At 49.8% G+C, this 18,767-nt stretch overlaps 1 protein-coding gene across 2 annotated transcripts in view; it reads right to left on the reverse strand.

Moving 5' to 3' along the window:
* Nucleotides 1-12,132: 12,132 nt before the first annotated feature.
* The window catches only part of LOC122385358 (alpha-2-macroglobulin-like), a 55,570-nt gene continuing 48,935 nt past the window's right edge, over nt 12,133-18,767 (reverse strand). For both annotated transcript variants that reach the window (XM_043373580.1, XM_043373579.1), the window contains exons 18-25: nt 17,908-17,992; nt 15,701-15,844; nt 15,266-15,465; nt 14,919-15,120; nt 14,469-14,619; nt 13,095-14,216; nt 12,584-12,756; nt 12,133-12,315 (exon numbers count right to left, since the gene is read on the reverse strand). In XM_043373580.1, coding sequence (XP_043229515.1) covers nt 12,289-12,315; nt 12,584-12,756; nt 13,095-14,216; nt 14,469-14,619; nt 14,919-15,120; nt 15,266-15,465; nt 15,701-15,844; nt 17,908-17,992 — 2,104 coding nt within the window. In that variant the 3' untranslated portion in view covers nt 12,133-12,288. The remainder of the gene's footprint in view (nt 12,316-12,583; nt 12,757-13,094; nt 14,217-14,468; nt 14,620-14,918; nt 15,121-15,265; nt 15,466-15,700; nt 15,845-17,907; nt 17,993-18,767) is intronic.

Here is an 18,767-nt window from a genome sequence, read left to right on the forward strand (position 1 = left end):
CAGACCTGTGTTGACTGGTGCCCCTGCTAGGTCGCTGGTGCCCCTCACAGACCTGTGGTGCCCCTGGGCCTTGACAAGCCTGAGATGCCTGGCTATGACAGGCTCGTGGTGCCCCTGATAGACCAGTGGTGCCCTTGCTAGGCCTGTAGTGCCCCTGGCAGGCCTCTGGTGCCCCTGCTACCCCTGCGCCCGGAGAGGACTATGGTGCCCCTGAAAAGCCTGAAGTGCCTCTCGACAGGCTGAGGCCCGTGGTGCCCCTGGCCCCTGACGGGCCCAAGTTACCGCTGCGAGGTCGGTGGTGCTCCTGGCAGACCTCTGGTGCCCCTTGCAGGTCTGTGGTGCCCCTGGCAGGCCTGTGTTGACTGGTGCCCCTGCTAGGCCGCTGGTGCCCCTCACAGGCCTGCGGTGCCCCTGGAAGGACTGTGGTGCCCCTGCCCCTAGGGGTGCTCATGGGCCCAACAGGTCCGTTGTGCCCCTGACAGGCCTGTCGTGTATACTTGCTAGACCTTTGGTGCCCCTACTTCCTGGCAGGCCTGTGGTGCCCCTGGCGGGCCTGTGGCGCCCCTACAAGGCCGTAGGTGCCCCTGAAAGGTTTGTGGTGTCCCTGGAAGGACTTTGGTGCCCCTGACAAGCCTGAAGTGTCAAGGACAGACCCTTTAGACGCCAGGGTCAAGTTCGTCGGACTGACAACGATTTGCTTACCTGATAACGTTCCTGGTAAGTAGGTACTCACTACTCAGCGTCCACAACATATATACACATAGCATCTATGCACATAGCACATTCATATATACTTGCTTACAATTGGTAAATGTGGTTGTGGCTAAGAGTTAAGATACTGACTAAAAATAAAAAATAAAAAGAAAAAAACTGAAAATGGGGGCACCACCAAAATGAAGTGGACGAAATCCGTTGAGTTTTTAATTTTACCAGGTGACCACAGGACCCTCTGATAACCAGGGGCCGGTTATACCAGGGGCTCCACGGGTAACTAAGGGCCCTCGTGTGACTGCAGGGGCCCATCATATAACCAGGTACTCCCCGGGTAAACATGGGCCCCTCAGGTGACCAGGGTTTCTTCAGGTCACTGGCCAAGGGCCACCCAAGGGATCAGGGGCCCTCCAGGTAGCTAGGGGCCCCTTAGATAACCAGGGGCCCCTCAGGTAACCAGGGGTCCGTCAGATAGCCCTCAGGGGGCCCTCATATACCCAGGGGTCCCTCATATACCCAGAGGCCCCTCTGGTAACCAGAGGCATCTCAGATAAACAGGGGCTCTCAGGCAATCAGGGGCCCCTCAGATAACCAGGGCCCCTCGGGTAACCAGGGGCTCCCGTAGAAAGGGGCCCCTCATGTAGCCATTGGAGTCCTTCAGATAACCAGGGGCCCCTCAGGTAAACAGGGGCCCCTCAGGTAAACAGGGCCCCCTCAGATAACCAGGGGCCCCTTAGGTAACCTAGGGTCCCTCAGATAACCAGGGCCCCTCAGGTGACCAGGGGGCCCTCAGGTAACCAGGGGGCCCCTAAGGGCCCCGTGGCCCCCCTTGGGTAGGTACGTCACTACGCTCAAGTGACCCAAAGGGCCCACTTGCATGCTCGATGCCAAAGGGGGAGGCCATGGCCTCTTGGCCTCCCCCCTGGATACGCCACTGTGAGTAGGTTTGGCTTACATCTGGCCAAAATATACATTTTGAAAATAAACGTGGTAACATAGACAAAGTCTCTTTAGCTTGTCGCTCTATTCCAGTGCCCATACCTATCAGTTATGGATGAGGGGCGATGGGTTGCCTGGTTTTTACTGAAAAAATATGGGAGAGGTCTGCTCCATTTTAACGGTTTTGGGTTATACTATCTATTTATATGAATAAGTGTGACTAAGTTAACCCGGCGGCCGCTGGGCCTCCGCGCCACCCGCCGGCCGCTGGGGGGGGGGGGCATATAGTTGCCCCCCCCCTTTACTTCTGCGACGATATCGTCGCAACGCGAAGAGATAGAGAAGCGAAACTTTGCACACATCTTCCTGAATACCTAGCCGAGGTTGTGTCCAAATTTGGTGTCGATCCCATTTGAAATGACGTCACAGTGACGTCATAAGTGAAATTATAGATTTGCGACTCTCATATTCCTCACGATACATCAGATATATGGGACCGAATATAAAGGGTCGATTATTGGTCAGAAACTAGATGTAAGTGTAGTTAGATGTTTTAGGATGACAGCAGGTGCGGTCTGGTTCATTTACAGTTGAGTTTCATGCTCAGCGTCATCAGAAACGGTCCATATCGGAAAACGACAAAACTTTATGACGTCACTATGACGTCATCTTAGTTGCTACAACCACCAAACTTTCCTCAAACATTGCCTAGGTATTCATTTGAAGCTATGCCAAGTTTCACGTTCGTGGCTCATCAAGTTTCGGAGATATTTCACAAAACGTAAAGGGGGGGCAACTTTATGCCCCCCCCCCCAGCGGCTCGTGGGTTAATGTTTGTATGCTACAAGAACGGTAATGTAACTTAAAGGGACTATCCCACCTTCTAAAATGTTGTTAAAACCAGTTAAATTGTGCCCGACTTTATAGATTGGATGACCAGGAACACGGTTCTGGCATCTATTTTTCATTAAACATCTTAGGCTTCCCATATTCCAAACACAAACTTTCAAATATGGACGTCACAGCCCAAAATTACCTCCTTCCCCAGGCCACATTACTGTCATAAAGCTGATTCTTTTTACTCTGTAGGCACCACAACAAAGTTCAGAACAAGTTTTAAGCGATTTTTCAACGAACAAACCCATTTATATCAGAATGACTAAACGAGGTGACGTCACACTAACGGTCGCTCTATGTTGAAGATAGGGCCTTGTACAAGGCCCATTTTCAAATGAAGGGAACGAATTTCTTCAACACCAAGAGGCCGCGGGGGTTGCAACCTAGATAGATAGTGGTTTCTGAACCTCGCCGCAAACTTGGCTATCTCAACTCAAAACCCATGTTAAAGGTGGGATAGTCCCTTTAAGGTCAACTAGGGTCAAACTACGTTTTTGCAGATAACATGGTAGAAAATGAAGCTAGAGCTTAAACAATGGTGTCATTGTGTTCTTCTTCATTAGCCGAGTAGGATGATATGTTATATGATGCATTTAGGTAAACGAGAAAAAAATGAATTATAAGGAATTTTAAAATACACATTTTTTGTATATTTTGCATCACGATTTTCATCGACCTGTGCCCTTTATGTGGTAGACGCTGGCTAAAATACCTGAAGTGTCATAAACTCCAAGATGCCCAGAGCTAAACAGTACCTTAATATTTCATTTTCCGTCAATATTTTGAGGACACATAAAGGTTTCACCAACTCGTTGTTAAGCGCTGGAGAGGTGGCCGGCGTTACCCCTATGCCGGGCTAACCCCAGAAAAGTTAACACTTTTTTTGAACTCGAATTACGCAACTTTATACTAATTCCACAAAATCGAGTTTTTTTGGGGGGGGAACACGGCCAATTAATTTATCAAGCTAACAAGATATAAACATTTTATACAGCACGCAAGGTATGTAATAAAAATGAAAATGAGCTTAACTGTAGCCTTTGTGAGTGTTTCAAGATTTCATGTTTTTTGCTTATTTTTGCTCGAACATGACCTCAGTTTGACCTCAATAACTCCTGACCTAAGGTGACCTAAGACTTGAAACTTTGTGTGAAGGTGTCAAATTGATGCCCGGGAAGGTACTAGGAATTTAGCGCCGCTGCGCGCCGCCGTTTTCTTGCTATTAAGGAAAAACCCAGGGGGGAGGGCAAATTGGCCTTCAGCGGGGCGAGGGTTAATTGGTTTTATGTCGGTCTCCCAATGATCTGCAATTGACATGTGACCAGTGGTGGCGGCCCGTCGGCCTCCGGTGTTGGCTGGCTCTGACCGGGATTAGGTCCGGCCCCGCCGGCCGTGCGGCCCTTCGGACGTGCTCCGGTCGATCTGTCTCGGATCTGCCGGGCTTATTACCTGTCCGGTAATACACCGCCATCGGCCGGCGGCCTCATATTAGCCGATACGTCCTAATAGGCTATATCAAATTACGCCATAATCATGGGCTTGAACAATAAGAGTTACCGTCGTTGTGCGTCTTTTATGTTTAGACCATAGCAAGTTTTCAATATACAATATGGTCATCACTCGTTTGTTACGAAGCTTAGGTATTGCCTACATACCTACTGAGTGATAGCCATCAGACTGCAAAGTAAGTGAAAAGCCTTCAATTAGCTATTGTATGCATTTCCTGTGCTCCCTAAACTTCGAAATTTTTATTAGAATCGGAGATGCCGGCCATAATAAATGTAAGCTATAAAGTATAAATGTCCTCCAAGTGATGTGTTCATAGCATTGCTTTTTGTCCTTTTAACCCGCGCACCGACGGGGGTCTGCGCCAACTTCGTACCGACGGGGGGGGGGGGCGGATGACCGCCCCCCTGAGATCTCGAGAACGGATCAAGATAGCGACAAGCGGTAAACGGCATCGGATACGCACGGTCATGGTCTACAATTTTTACAAAGGTCATTTTCAGGTCAGGTCAAAGATGACGTCACAGGGGTCGAAAAAGTCAAAATGGCGGCGCTTGATATGGAGAGTTTTTCTCGAATAACTTTCGAATTAGTCTAGATAGGAACAAACTAAGGGCATCATCGTGCTCCTCTCGTCAATCCGCATCGAAAAATATATATGTTGACCTCAAAAGGTCAAGGTCAAAGGTTGACCTCAGGTCACGTGACCTCGAGGTCATAATGTATATCATTCTAAACGTGCAGTAGCACCCTAACCGCAACACATGGGAATGCACTGCCTGGTGGCCGCCTATACCTGTATGCCAAGTTTCAGCGAAATCGCCCCAGTAATTACCGAGTTACTGAAATGGGAACAAATTTGGCGCCTCTTCTTTTTGTATTTTGCACGTGCAGTGGGGGTCACTCACATAGATCAAGAGTATCCGACCTTTGGTAGAAGGGATGCAGCTACTCTATAAAAATTACCACAAGACAATCGCTCAAGCCGCTGCTGAGATATGGGCCTCTCAAAATCACTACTTTTGCGCAAAACTGCTTGAACACCCTTGACTTTTCACGTGGCACGTGCCACGACGGTCACTGAGATGGATCAAAAGTAGTCAATTACGGGGTAGAAGGGATGGGGCTACCCATCAAAAAAGACCGCAGGCCAATCGGTCCCGCGGTTGCTGAGATATAAGCCTCTCAAAAGCGTTACAGGCCAGGCCGGGTCGGGCCGGGCCGCTCATACTGAGATTTTTCCGTTATATTGAAAAGACTTCGCTTCGCTCGCTGCGCTCGCTCGCTCGTAATAAATCTACTGATAAGGCTACGGAAGCGCTGTTGCCCGTTGAGTTACCTTCCCTCCCTGACCGTCTCAGCAGCCGTAAACCCTCAGAATGATTCTCCCCCGATAGCAGAGAGTCACACATGCTGCGGTAGGTCGTCATGTGCATCTCTCAGATACTCATCCCCCCCCCCCATAAAATCGTCTCAATCTGACCGGATTGGGAGGCTATATTAGCAGCACGACTACTGATGGCCGGTAACCGTATTGGCTCATAAGCGGCTCACCGGCCAGGGGACAGGGGTAAATGAGATGGTACCGGCGGACGCCAGCGGCTAGGGGGCGCCTTTTAAGGCCGGCCACCGGTCGACAGGGACCAGTCAGCCCGTGCCCAGGGGGGAAGGAGCAGCGGCAGCGGCAGCGGCAGCGGCAGCGACAGCGGGCCCGCCCCGTGGACACCAGTGCGCAGCTGCCAGCCCTCCGGAGTTGCCGTCTCAGGTGAGCGCTCCGTGCCGATTTTCTTATTTGAGTTGGTTCCGTCATCGCTTATTTTGTTTTATCCTTGTTTTACCACAGTGTCTTGAACATCAACACAAATCCTGACACATGTTTCAAATTGAAATTTGTGCAAGCTGCTATTCCAATAGAAGTTTCTTGTAGATATAGAGCGCTCGGCTTATGCTAACTGACAAATAATTTCAACTAATAACTTTGTCGTTGTACCTACTTGATATAATATTTTGTTGCCAATGTTTTTTTTTTTGCAACAAAAGTGCTTCCCAAGCGAAAATAATGTCTCGCACAGTCCTATAGCACTATAGATAACACTCAAAAATATACTATACTATCACAAGTTAACTTTGGTGAAAAAAGCAATGAATTTTAGACGCACATAGCACAAGCTGCTTGAAAGCCAAGCCTCTTAGCCTTCGCAATCCAAGTGTTGCGATGCAACCATGAGTCGCCAAAGTCAAACCTTAACCCTATTCCTGGCGGGGGGGGGCCTCAGGAGCCCCCCCCTGAGGTTTTTTGGTTATATCTCCCAAACGCGTTGAGCTAGGAAGCTCAAATTTTCTGACTTTTCCTAAAAGGCTTCTACGCAACATGTCTGAAAATTTTGAGTTGATCTGACCTCAGGTCAGGTCACCAGAGGCGGTTTGCTGACGCTACCTCAGAAAAGTTTGCAATCACGCCAGAGCTAGAGTTTTTGACCGATCAATTTCTTCTCTTCAGGGTTTAGTTAGGGTACCAGTATGTGCAATTTGTATATCTCGGAATTTTGATATCGGTGACCTAAGGTCAGGTCAATTTCGCGACCTCCCCATTATAAGTCAATGGGGGAAAAATCAACTCCCTGTTTTTACCACTAAAACGGGTCGGAATGGCCCCATATACCATACATGACTTCATATACGATCAAACTTCACTATCTTGAGGTCTGTTTTGCTGTTGGGCAGCTGTGAGGTCATGTGACGTCATCAAAGGTCACCAAAGGTTTTTGGCCAATAACTCCGTACAGGAACAAGATACAGACGCGTGGATGGTCTCATTGTGTTCAGCTCGTCAAGACGCATCGAATGATATATATGATGACCTCGAGGTCACGTGACCTGAGGTCAACCTTTGACCTTGACCTTTCGAGGTCAACATATATATCATTCGATGCGGATTGACGAGAGGATCACGATGATGCCCTTAGTTTGTTCCTATCTTGACTAATTCGAAAGTTATTCGAGAAAAACTCTCTCCATATCTAGTGCCGCCATTTTGACTTTTTCGACCCCTGTGACGTCATCTTTGACCTGACCTGAAAATGACCTTAGTAAAAATTGTAGATCTTGGCCGTGCGTATCCGATGCCGTTTACCGCTTGTCGCTAGCTTGCTTCGTTCTCGAGATCTCAGGGGGGGGGGGGCCGAATCGGCCCCCCCCCCCGCCAGTTTCTTGTCTCGGCGGAGCCCGCCAGGAATAGGGTTAAGTTAAATTAAGCAGTTTTTAAGATTCAATACTTGTGGTCAATCATCACATTTCCCAGGCATGCATGTGCATGATATTGTTTTTAATGCGAACTCGCATTAGACTGCAACGATTGCATTGAAACTGTTAAAGTTGAACTTGCAGCGAGTGATCCAAGGCTCTGAGACTTTTCTTTATACGAAAAAAGCTGATGAGAAGGCCAATATTTAACATTACCTATTCAAGAGCCGAACTGTATAAAATGATTGCACACTTTATAGCACTGGACGTAAGTGCACACTTTAAGTAAGTGCACACTGGATGATTGCACACTTTATAAGCCACTGGTGGGCCGGTCAAAAATTGACATAACGGGTGGTTCAGTGATTGAGCATAAATGCGTTTTATCATGATCGTCTCTTTAATGAGATTATCAGGGTGTGTAATATTAAAAGCAATCGACTTGTTTTTGGTTATTGCAAAATTGCTCAGGTTTATGATTGAAGAAATGCTTATCTTATGATACATATGCTCTGTATAAAGTGCCTGATTGTTCCAGTTACAGCCGTGCCATTGTAGGTACTCCTATGGGCGATTGAATACTCGGATGGCAGAACACTATAAGGTATTTGTAAACAATTGGGATTTTTTCACAAGACGCGATTTCTGCAATGTCATAGATAGTGGCGAATGCAGTGTTTGTTAGGTATGGGTCGTTTTTTCTTCAAATCACGATTCTGTGCGCTTGAGATAGTTGGATATCGTTTCCGGCGCCAGAATAGCAGTTTTCAATTTTCCCCGCTAACTTATAATGGTGAGGTCACGAAAATGACTTGACCTCATATGACCTTTAGGAAAAAATCCGAGATATACAGGTTGTGAGACTCCTAATGGATAATAGGTCTTGCAAGTTTCATTTCCCTGTGAAAGCTCCTCTGGCAGTGAGGGCGTTGCGAAGCTGTGCAGAGGTTCACTTATGACGTCATAGGTCAGTGACCTGACCTGACCCGAAAATGCGGTTGGTGTCAACAGATCCAACTTCATACTTGAATCAAAGGTCAGGTATGCCAAGCTTTAGCTTTCTATCACCGGCGTGTTTGGAGCTATCGCGAAAAATCCCTATGAGGGGGGGGGGTGGCACCCGCCCCCCCCCCCCCACCCCTCGGCCGGCGAGGTTTAATTTGTGTACGCTGAAATTCAAATCTTTCTACACGGTACATTTGGCAAGTGCACATCAATGCACTATGTTATCATTTTGCTGAAAAAGCAAACATTTACAGAAGCATGAAGGTACGATGAATAACTACTGCTTTTACTGTATAAAACTCAACCTTTCAACTTTAGAACTTTTGGCGGCAGCATGTGTTGGGTAGGAACAAATCGACAGTTCCCAGCAAGAACATCGTAAGTGTCAAGTTTTTCGAAATTGAGATTTTTATACCGTTCGACTCAACCCGACGAGCTGAATCGAATGGTATAAAAATCTCAATTTTGAAAAATTTGACACTTCGGAATTCGGATGTTCTTGCTGGGAAGTGTCGAAATATTTCGCTATTAGGTATGTTATGACTTAAAACTGAACAAGGAAGTAAGAAACGAGACGCAGATGACCTTTTCCTCACCAGAAGCACGAGCGTGTGTGACGAAAACTTGTACCTTATTTGCCGCAGTAAAAAGTGTAGCTTATTATGAGCCTACCATTCTAATCATTACACCTTGTGTTATTGATGACCGTCTCAATCATGGTAGTTTGTTTCGCTAGGTTTAGCTGAATATCCCTGACCAGTATAACGCCTTTTGGGGCGACTAACGGAGCGAGCGAGAGGGTGGGCCTTGCACGTGCGAAATCGCGAGGGGTTACTCCAACTGACCTGTGCACGGCACCCTACTAACCGGTCTCTAGCGATGTGCCAAATTTGAGCACAATCAGCCCAGCCGTTCTCGAGATCTGGAAGCGGCACCCTGCACGTAGGTACGCACATGCTAAATGGATCCCAACTGACTTTTGCACGGCACCCTGCTAACCGGTCCCTAACCTAACCACGTACCAAATTTGAGCGCAATCGGTCCAGCCGTTCTCGAGATCTGGAATCGACCCCTGCACGTGCGCACGTGCAGCAGCACCCCCAGTGGCACATGCAAATGCATTGCCTAATGCCTAGTGGGTGCCTACCTACATGCCAAGTTTCAGCGCAATCGGCCCAGTAGTTACCGAGATATTGCTATTGTTACAAAAATGACACCTCTTCGTTTTTCACGTGGCACAAGCATTAGGGGCATCCACATGCATCGGGAATAGTCCAATACTTGGTGGAAGGAATGAAGCTGCCCTACAAAAATTACCGCATGTAAATCGGTCAAGTGGTTGCTGATATATAAGCGTCGCAAAATCGTGACCACGGCCGGCCGGCATACTCAGAAATTTCCGTTATTCTACGTAAGACTCCGCTCGCTTCGCTCGCTCCGTAATAAACCCTATATGAATACGAAAGTGTGTTGGAGAGTGTACGGTTGCTACAAAACTGTATTTTCCTTTGTGGAGCACGTTGCTGTGACGATGTGTCCTTAGCCATGGGGACGATCGGAGGCATTGTTCCTACAGTCCTCCCCCAATTAATGAATATAAACGGACCCGGTTTGCTCCAGTCCCATCATCGGTCCAATTGGTTGAAATTGCTCCCGCCCACCGATCTAGTGCAGCGAGCTCGCCCTGGCGCGCACGCGCCGCCGCTAACAAATCCGATTCTGTGCCGGCGAGTGACAAAGGACGCCCCTGCCGCCCTCCGTCACCTGGCGGCGCTGGCCGCACCTGGCCGGCCGCCCCTCGCGCCGGCCGCCGCCCAGACGCATCAGCACTCTTTGTCGACCGTCTGGGGAAGAAGAATGAAGCAGCTGGTGGCGGCAGCGCGCCGATTCAGCCGCGCGCACCGGAATGCACGCTACTGGAGGGAGGAGGCGCCACGTGGCGCCGCACGTGCGCCGGCAGGGCTGTATGGTTTCGAAGGGGACCGTCTCGGCGCGGTCGGCAGCTGGACTCGCTCCGAACGGCCACGGAGTCGCCGGCGACCGGTGGCCCGGACAAAACCCAGCAGACGGAGCGCGGCGGCCTATTGTAGCGGCCGACTGCGGCAGCTAATGCCGCACTTTGAGCACTTCAGGCACATATGTTCGGGTAAGTAATAACTTATCTCTGTCTGGACACAATCATAGCGGATTGTAGTGACCAGCGGACGAAAGTGTCCGGCTCGAGCGGGCGTCTGGGTCCATCTACCGGTACGGTGACCGTTGGTAACGCCGGCTATCAGAGCTGTTTATCCCCTTGATGGTTCAGTTCGTGGGACTATCCACTTTGCATGTAAGTGTATGGTCATTGTAACCACCAGCCCTTCTGACGTATTGGCTTCTCACGCCCGAATGTCAAGTAAGGAAGTTCAACAGTTAAGTATCTTCCATCTAACTTAAATATAACTTGAAAAATGTCAGTTCGGGCGACTAAGAAGTCACAGCATAATGTGTCTGTGACCGGTCTCCAGTTATTCAGTACCGACGCCGCCGGATCCCGGCACGGCCGACCATCACTGCAGTTTCGGTATCACCCCCCGGGCCGTATTTAATTCCGCCAGCGGGCATGTCGTCCCCTGGCCGGCACGGACAGATTGGTGTGCTGTCCCCGCGCCGAATCGCTCTTAGCGTCCCTTTCTCTGGCGACGGACACGGCCCCGACTAATCTGGCTAATTGAGGAGATGACCGGCGTCGGAGCCGACGACTTGGCACCGGCGCGGAACGGACGACACGGCGGCCGGCCGCGGGGCACGGCACCGCTGGAAGGGGTGTACGGGACCGGCCACGGTGTGGTATATCGGCCGCCACCAGCGGGAGGTCAAGCTGAACAACGGGACGAGCTCCAACGGATGGACACCGGACTGGCCCTTCCTGCGCTGCGGCACAAAACGGCTGTACCGCTCTCCACAAGGCCCAATGAGTTCTGATTGTCCAAACGCAATTCTTGTATGTATCACCAAGAATAGTATTTGGACATCGCGGCTCGTCGGGCTGTTCGTCGGAAAGTACGGTGCCGGAGACCTTGACAAACAGGAGACGGCGAACGAAGACAAGAGAGAGACGAGAGAGACGCCGAGAGGAGTGCGAGAGACAGAGACCGGAAGGAGAGGGATGAAAAGGAAAAAGAGGCATTTTGTCCATAGGCGGCGGAACGGGGAGGGCACCAGGGCACCGTACCCCCTTTGATTTTGGTGTTTTAACATTAGCGCTATGGCGTTGCATGGAAAGAATGGGACCAACAGTCGGCAGTGCCCCCCCCCCCCTTAGTTGAAGGTGTTCCGCCGCTTCTGATTTTGTCTAACACCGGTAATCGAGCAACTTTGACCTCTAATGACCTCTGGTGGCCTGATCGGATCTGAGCTTAAAATGACTGAAGACTTTCTACTCTTCGAAATGTCTTTTTGACTTTTCGAGCGCTGTTTGCCGCGTGTCGTGGCCATGGTAAAAGGGAAGGGGGGGGGGCGTAAAACGTCATTTCTCCGCCTCCTCGATGTGCTATGATCGGACCTTACCTTGGGGTAGCAAATACAACATTTTCCAACGCATATCACGCTCTCAAAAACCCCATGCAGAAAAGGTCACCCAGCCAGATGTGGGCGGAGCAGACAATTGTCAAATAATGCCGTTTCTCGATGAATTTTCTGCAAACACCACTTTTTGTCTCAATTTATTCGGATTGTTACCCTCAATCATCTTACGTATTTGATAAAAGAGAAATGTAATGATCTTGTTTATATATATATATATAAATCTTGTTTTTATATATATAAAACAAGACATTTATTTCTCTTCATTACAGGAAACACAACTACACGACCCCAGGCGCTTATTCCGTAAATGCACATTATCCAACAGTAAATAACCTTATCACACCAAAGATGCTTGATTTCGTCAAATCCAACCGTCGTATCCGTCGTTGCCGGGATCTGTTCTTTCCGCATCATGTTTTATCACGGACATTCAGGCGGGCCATATGTCTGTAAACACGACAAAGAAATAGGCAGATGTTTAAAACAAGCGTGGACTGTCTTTCAAACTATTAACAACATTCAGCAAAGAAGGTCTCATCCATTTAATTTTACGCACATGATGAAATAAATGTTCACTGGAACAAAAGAGTGCCAGCGAGACGAGCTTTGAGTTCAAGTATTGCAACCAGCTTTTTCCCGCTAATCTGAGATTTTGTAACCGACTTAAGTTCTTCCTTTTGATGTCACGGGAAAAGTAATGATTTGAAATACTCACCACTTCAAATCTGTCCTCATGGGCGTAATAGTCGTATACTCGGAGAACGGCCGGCTTCAGCTTTTCGACCTCGAGAGCGCGGATGAAGCGCACGTCGAAGCAGACCTCCTTATCAGTGAACTCTTCAAAGTAGAGGCTGGCCTTGCCTTCGTTGAATTCCCAGCGCTCAATAACTGTCGGGAAAACGTTTTGTTACTATATATGCAACATTGATTCATGACACACGTTTTAGTATTGCGTTATTGATGCTCGGAAATTAGCGCATTCGCTGCCGTCATATACTACTCTACTCGTAGCTACTAGCTACCATATAACTACTAGGCATCGGTTACAAACCAACACTGACGTACTATCAGTAAGTATGTAGACAATATAAATAGTGCAACAATTGAACTCGTGTGGCAGCAGTTTCTCCCAAACTTTTAGTTACTAAGTATTCAATTAGGAGCGGAAAAGTGTTAGCAAAAAGGAACAAACACTATAGTTTTACTCTCAATAGTCAGGCTCTCACCCTTGTCATTTTCCAGTTTTCTCAGACTGCTGTCAATGGTGACGAATCCAGAGAGCATCTCGATTTCGACAATGGCCATGTTGCTCTCTGTGTTGGGCTCCTTGAAGCTGGTGCAGATGTTGAGCGTGAACGAGCAGGAACTCTTCACCTTGGTGATGACGGCCTTCAGGTTAAACTTGGGGTCGGGGAAGGCCACCTTGGTGTTATAGCGGAACACCGACTGGACGACGGCGCAGCCCAGTCCATTGACCGAGAACGTCACCTTCTTAGGCAGCGCGAGCGGCTGCGGCAGCCAGTCCTGGCGTGTCAGCAGCCGGTTTTCGGCCGTGATCTGCACGCTGTACCGGTAGCTGGGCGAGGCCGTGACCAGTACGTCGACGGCCGTGCTCTCCGAGTAGGTGGCGATAGCGAACTCGGTGAGTGCCGTCAGCGCTACCACCGTGTCCTGGGTGGACACGAAGCCGCCCTGGCTGTTGCGCTGGGCGCTGATCCACTTCACGGCCAGCGCGGCCTCGCCCAGGTTCGACGAGCCGCCCAGTTTGAGCAGCGTCATCGCCATGTACGATGTCATCTCGATGTCCACCGCGCGGCTGCCGCCGTACTTGCTGGTGCGGTCTCCCTTCCAGTACAGCTGTCCGCCGCGGCGAGTGCCCTTGGTCAGGAGCGTCTGCACCCGACTGCTGCCTTCGGACGTCTTCCCGGCCATCACCAGCGCGTGCGCCACCAGGATCTCGGCGTACAGGGTGCTGTATGTGCTGGAGGCCAGCAGGAAGTCCACGGCCTTTTTGGCGGCCGCCGGCTGGTCATTGGCCTCCAGCAGCGTCAGCAGCACGTAGGCCGTCATCGCCTCCACGGCGCCGTTACCCACGCCGCCGCGCATCTCCTTGTGGAAGAGGTTGCCGTAACTTTTGAACGCGCCGTTGCTCTCCTGTAGCTTGACAATCCAGGATGTGCTGATGGAGACGTCGTTTTTGTCGATGGCGATGTACTTGCTGGCGGCCATGTAGGAACGAACCACGTAGGCCGTCAGCCACAGGGAGCCCTTGTAGCGCGGCGGCGAGCGCTCCGGGAACGCCGAGTAGGAGCCCTCGCGGCGCCGGTAGCGCAGCTGACGCTGGTACCCTGCAGTCACAGACAGACAGGGAGACGGCCACCGTCAGCACCTAACGTCCCGTCGGACTTCGATCTGAGTACCTAATGCGTTTAAAATCCCCTAGTAATTTTTTCAGGCGTTACGAAACAGATGCATACAGAATCAGATATTACTGTTAAAATGCGTTCGTAGGTTTCAGCTACAATTTTAGCACACGCTGGAACACAGATTAACAAATCATCAAAAAATGGTGACACACGCGTGCGAGACATGTCACTGACCTGTCCGCATGTTGGCCGTGGTGCGGTCCTTCAGGCTGTCCGTCAGCAGCTTCACCTCTTCCAGGTAGCGGCGCACCAGGATGTTGGGCACGAAACCGATCATGTTCTGTTCGCCGCAGCCGGTGGGCACTCGCACCAGACGCTCCAGGTTCTGCCAATGACGGCACACGTCAGCACAGGCGGGGAAAACAATGGTACCTCCCTGTATTCAGTATTCACTGAAATGAACGCACCAAGGTAAAGACGGTCATAAGCGAATGCTTTTGAAGTTTCAAGAAATAGCAATAAAAAAATGTTGGTAAAGCACTCACAGCTAAAGCCTTTGTTTTCTTTTGATCATTCTTTGTTTTGTTGTAAAAATGTAGCATTATTTTTTTAGGGGAAAGAAGGAGCACTTATTCCTTTCCGGTGTCATTCAACCATGGAAGGCTGAGCTGAGCGACTCCTCACCTCTGCAGAAGGAGCTATCAGGTCGCCCACGATGTTGACCCATGCGCGCTGAGAGTCGGGTACCAATTGGTTGGGTAGGGCCAGCTCGAACGTCTCCTCCTTTGGCGGAGACGTGCTGTCCTCCTTACAGATAAAGGCAGTGTTGACCTCCTCCTGTGGGAATCCCTCCGGCTTGACGATAAGGCTGCGTACGAGTGCATCACTGAAACACACCCGGGCCAATAGTCAGTCAGGCCAACGGCTGCGGTTGCCGCGCATTCCAGGCCTCAACTGTCTCGTCCGCCATTTTAGTCCCAGTGGCCGCATAACGATGAGTCATGCGAGGTAAGTACATACGTTTCACCTACCTGGCCTGGACCTGGTTGGAAGAGCCACAGGCTGAGCCACTCGTCCTGGCCGATACGGTGATGTTAACCTTGCCGAGAGTGCTGAATTCGAGCGGGAACTCCACCACTGAGGGCTTGGAGGCGCGAACGCAAACGGTTTGGCTGCCGCTTCCCCCCGACGCCACACTAAAGTCTGTCGACGAAGCCAGCACCACCGCCACCTGGCAATACGCGAGACAGGGAGGTCAGACACAACATGTTCATAACATCCTGCGATCAACCACAAGGGGCCACAGTATCCTACTACCATCTACAACAAGTCCCAGCGACATCGTGCGGTCAGACAGGGTCTTAGCGTCAGCGATGTTCCGTCAGTGACAGCGCGTCACAGCAGCATTCTGCAGCCAGTATATCTGCGGACATATTGTCATCCACCAGGCTGATCCAGGAACTTACCGACAGGTCTGAGCTCAGGAAGTTGAAGACGGAGACTTTGAGACGCAGCAGCTCGCCGCGTTTCACCGAGTACGGTACTTGGATCTGAGCGAAGAACGGCTTGAATGTGACGATAGTTGCCGTATCAGACAGGCCAAAGCCGCTCTGTGGCAGACAAAAAGAGAAACGCACATGCTACATATATATGTTACAGGCAAAGTGAAAACTCGGGCATTTTGCAAAATGCCTAGGCAATTTGCAAAATGCCTGACCGGCCAGGCATTTTGCAAAATGCCCAGGCAGTTTGCAAACTGCCTGACCTACCAGGCATTTTACAAACTGCCTGAAATATTTTTCCAGGCATTTTGCAAAATGCCTGACATCAAACTCGCACTAGCGACGATGTATAGGTAAGCATCATTTGTAACTGCCGCTTACAAAAGTTAATCGCTGTCAATGCGCACCAAGTGAGGGGACACTGCGTTCTCCGGGTAGCGCCGCCGAGTTCAGGTCACTGAGCCCCAGCGTCCGTCGGGTGCCGAGCACCGGGCGTGGTTTCGTGGATAAACACGCGCTCGGTACAATGATTGTACTGTTTCTAGGAGCTCTTGGTGGCTTTTTGAAAATACTATGGGTGAATATTGATCAGACAAGAATACTCCTCCAATTTACGAAAATGTGATTGTTACGCGTTTAGGTAGGTACATTATCAATCGTCTCTGCCGGAACAGCTGCCCACCGGGGCAGAATACTGGACATCGCAGCTTTTATACACACGGCTACAACTCCGTATATAGGTACGAAAGGTACGGAGACGGTGGCTCAAGTCCATTCAGCGTTGGCTCCATCTCGACAGAATTGACGCAAGACGTAGGTATACAGAATGTCACGAACTTGATACGCGGTTGGCGCGGTCTTGTCCCTCCATGCCCCTCCTGAGTGCTGAATGGATGTAATTTGAACGGATCCGGCACCAGGGCATCTGGACCAGGGCACTCGGCACCTAAATCGGCCATCCCTCGGTATCTGAAGATTTTACCCTGAAGCTGAAGCCGCTCAACCCCAGGCTGCAACCCTGACTTACCGTCATCCATAAGTGATGCAGCTGGATTTAGACAAAACCCACCAAATCTGGACCATTCAGGACTAGAGATTCAGACTTTTCAATGATGAGTCCGTGAGGCAATATTAGCCGTTTTCACGACGGCCATCTGGTACACATTTGGTTCACATCTGGTGCAGATTAGGTGCATATTTGGTCAAATTAGGTTCAGTGTGTCTCTTAGTAGCCATCAGCTAGGGTTGTACTAATTGCTTATATGCCTCCTTTGTCATATTATCAGAGAGCATCATCGGTTAAAACACTGAAATAAATTCATAAAATAAAGATATTTGCTGTAAAAGAGATTATGTGCAGATTTGGTCAAATTAGGTGCACTCGCCGGATAGCCCGTCGTGAAAACGGCTATTAGAGCTCTTCTTAGTCACGAACCGTCCCGACAAGCAGTTCTGGGTCAACAGCAGCTCAGAGGCGCTGCACCGCCGAGACGGTGAAGCACCCACTGGGGACTGGGGATTCTCGTTTGAGGCATGATGGTCTACAGAGGCCTATTTGAGCTTCACCAGGTGACGCGGGGACAGACCACGTGGCCGCTGATAACTTGTCAGCGAGGTGCTGGAGAACACTGACGCAACTACGATGCAATACATTTCGGGACACAAGTACAACATCCCGCAACAATTTCGTGACACCCTGTATTCGTGACCGTGGAATGTGTCACATGTGCCCACAAAACATGTGAAATGTGTTGTGGGGTCAGTCACAGTGGAACGTTTATGATCAACGCCTGTAGTCAACAAAAGCGGTGGAATATATGGAAACCCAGGCATTTTGCAAAATGCCTGGCGGGTCAGGCATTTTGTAAAATGCCTAGGCAGTTTGCAAAATGCCTGGTGGGTCAGGCAGTTTGCAAACTGCCTGGGCATTTTGCAAAATGCCTGGCGTGTCAGGCATTTTGCAAATTGCCTAGGCATTTTGCAAAATGCCCGAGTTTTCACTTTGCCTGTAACATATAGACGATATAGACACGTACTTCACTCTCGAGTCGAATCTCGGATTTCGATCCTCCAAAGTCAGATTTGTGAAACATCACTCGGCAGTAAGTTTGAATGACCACAATTCACACATTCCGAGTCTCTCATACCGACCAGGTGGCCACTGCACTCACACGAAGTCCGCTGCAGAAGGCCGACGCCACCCAGCTGGTAATGGTGTCCGGCATGGTGGTGCTGATATCCTTACGGCCCGAGCCCCTGTGCACAGCCGGGGCTTCAGTACTCAGCCGAGCGGCAGGAGGGCATCCAACAGACGGCGACAGAATAACACAGAAGAGGAGACAGAGACGGAAGAACACGGATGGAAGAGATACACAGACGGAAGGAATCGTTGGGAGGGATGCAGCGACGGAAGGACGCGGATAGAAGTTCAGCGTCTTGACAAAGGAAGAGACGGGGATATTAGGACAGGGAGGGAGGGAGTCACAAATGCAACGAGAGATACGAGTAGTGAGACACATGAACGAAGTGATTACGCACCTAATCGATCTAATTCATAAAAAACATATACAACATGTAATTGTTATGGGCATGAATTAAAGCGACCAAATTCGCAATACAAATCAAAACGCTGTAACATTTAACGCATGCTTCTGGAACTCTACAAGTCATTTCTTTCGTGCACAAATTAATTTACCCTTGACCTAGCTAGTGGCTAAGTAAGGGCAGGTTCCAGTAGCTACAGATAACTCGACACTACATATATAGCAAATTACCTGCTGGTTACCAACAAGCGGCTATATTCACTTCAGCGCCACAGGAAACACATACGACGGGCCAATATTATAACCGTAAAGAGTTGAGACTTCTCACTGCTGGAGACGGGACGCGACACCACACGAAACTTCAGCACCTCAGTCGAAGAGCACAGCGCAGCTCTGGTGGAGAAAAATATGGAGAATATCCAAACCCAGCAAACAAAACAATCCATTCACTTGAAGAAACAGCGCAGGCCCGATATGGTGTGAAGGCA

Source organism: Amphibalanus amphitrite, unplaced genomic scaffold (assembly GCF_019059575.1).
Source record: "Amphibalanus amphitrite isolate SeventyFive unplaced genomic scaffold, NRLGWU_Aamphi_draft 000215F_arrow, whole genome shotgun sequence".
Lineage (NCBI taxonomy): Eukaryota > Metazoa > Arthropoda > Thecostraca > Balanomorpha > Balanidae > Amphibalanus > Amphibalanus amphitrite.